The following is a 1,238-nucleotide window of genomic DNA, read 5'->3' on the forward strand; positions in this document are numbered from 1 at the left end:
TTGAAGCGTTTGGATCTTGCAGCTTGGTGTCTCCACAGGAACGGCGAGGAGTGGCGAGCCGACCGCCTGCAGCTCAACAAGGAGGTGATGATGAGCGCCGCCGTGCAGCGCTTCCTGCCGCTGCTGGACAACGTGGCCCAGGACTTCTGCCGGATGCTGCAGGCCCGACTGGAGCGGGACGGCCGGGGAGAGGAGGGACGACGGAGCCTCACCTTTGACCCCAGTCCGGATCTGTTCCGCTTCGCTCTGGAAGGTCAGAGGTCCTCCCCGGTTCTGCTTCCTCTCTGTGCATCTAAAACACAGGTTTCTTGCCACAAACTCTTTTTCCGTGGAGGGTAGAGTGCAGAGGTGTCAGAGCGAGCGAGTCGTCTCGTAGCTGTCACGTCGTGTTTCCAGCAGCACCGATCGACCTTGGATCCGGAGGAGCTGAGCAGATTAACTGCTGCTCTGACAGCCTCCATTCAGCCTCACTGTCGGCTCTCTGAGTCACAAACACTGACGTCACCGCTGACGTCAGAGGAATTACACAACCTGCAGGAACATCACCTTCTCAAAAAGCTTCTCCTGCTCGCTCCGATTCTAAAACACTCAGAACCGAACCTCGCTCTGACCCAAAGGCACATCGGCTGTTATTCTAGACGTAGGAGGTCAAGGAGAACCTTTTAAAAATAGCGTCTGACAGAGACGAGCGGCAGCGTTCTGTCACCCAGAGTGTGGAGCTGCTGTGACTCAGTGTTCTGGTCACTGAGCGTGAAGGAGGAGCCGACGCCTCCGAGTCACGTCGCTCCAAACGGACCTCGGCACGTGAAACAGGCGATAATCCAGAGAAGGAACGGGCTGAAACCGGACTCCAGACGCTGCTAATACTAACATACACTGTAAAAAATGAAAAGCATTTCACACCATGTTTACTTTTAATTTGACAGATTTATTAAAATTCTGAAAAATATTAAAATGACAAAAACAGGCTGTAAACATACAAAAAATAAACGCTAAATTCACAAATAGTTCCTTTTTATTTAACTGGTGAAACAGCTAAAGTTTAACCCCTTAAGCCCGAGTCTCGGGTTTTACAGAAAGAAATAGTGTGAAACAATGCACTCATCATGAAAGAATATAGTGATGTTATACATCAAATTAAACAGCAGAACCTGGGCTACAAGCACATATCAGCCATTTCTACATGCCTCAAACACAACTCAAACACCAACTAAATGAATTATCAAATATGCAAATCG

At 49.4% G+C, this 1,238-nt stretch overlaps 1 protein-coding gene across 1 annotated transcript in view; it reads left to right on the plus strand.

The window, feature by feature from the left end:
* Positions 1-1,238, plus strand: part of cyp11c1 (cytochrome P450, family 11, subfamily C, polypeptide 1) — a 13,153-nt gene that overhangs the window by 2,404 nt on the left and 9,511 nt on the right. The window contains exon 3 of the mRNA XM_008292252.1: positions 39-253. Within this exon, the coding sequence (XP_008290474.1) occupies positions 39-253 (215 nt within the window). The remainder of the gene's footprint in view (positions 1-38; positions 254-1,238) is intronic.

Source organism: Stegastes partitus, unplaced genomic scaffold (genome assembly GCF_000690725.1).
Source record: "Stegastes partitus isolate 25-593 unplaced genomic scaffold, Stegastes_partitus-1.0.2 Scaffold797, whole genome shotgun sequence".
In the NCBI taxonomy this organism is placed as follows: Eukaryota; Metazoa; Chordata; class Actinopteri; family Pomacentridae; genus Stegastes; species Stegastes partitus.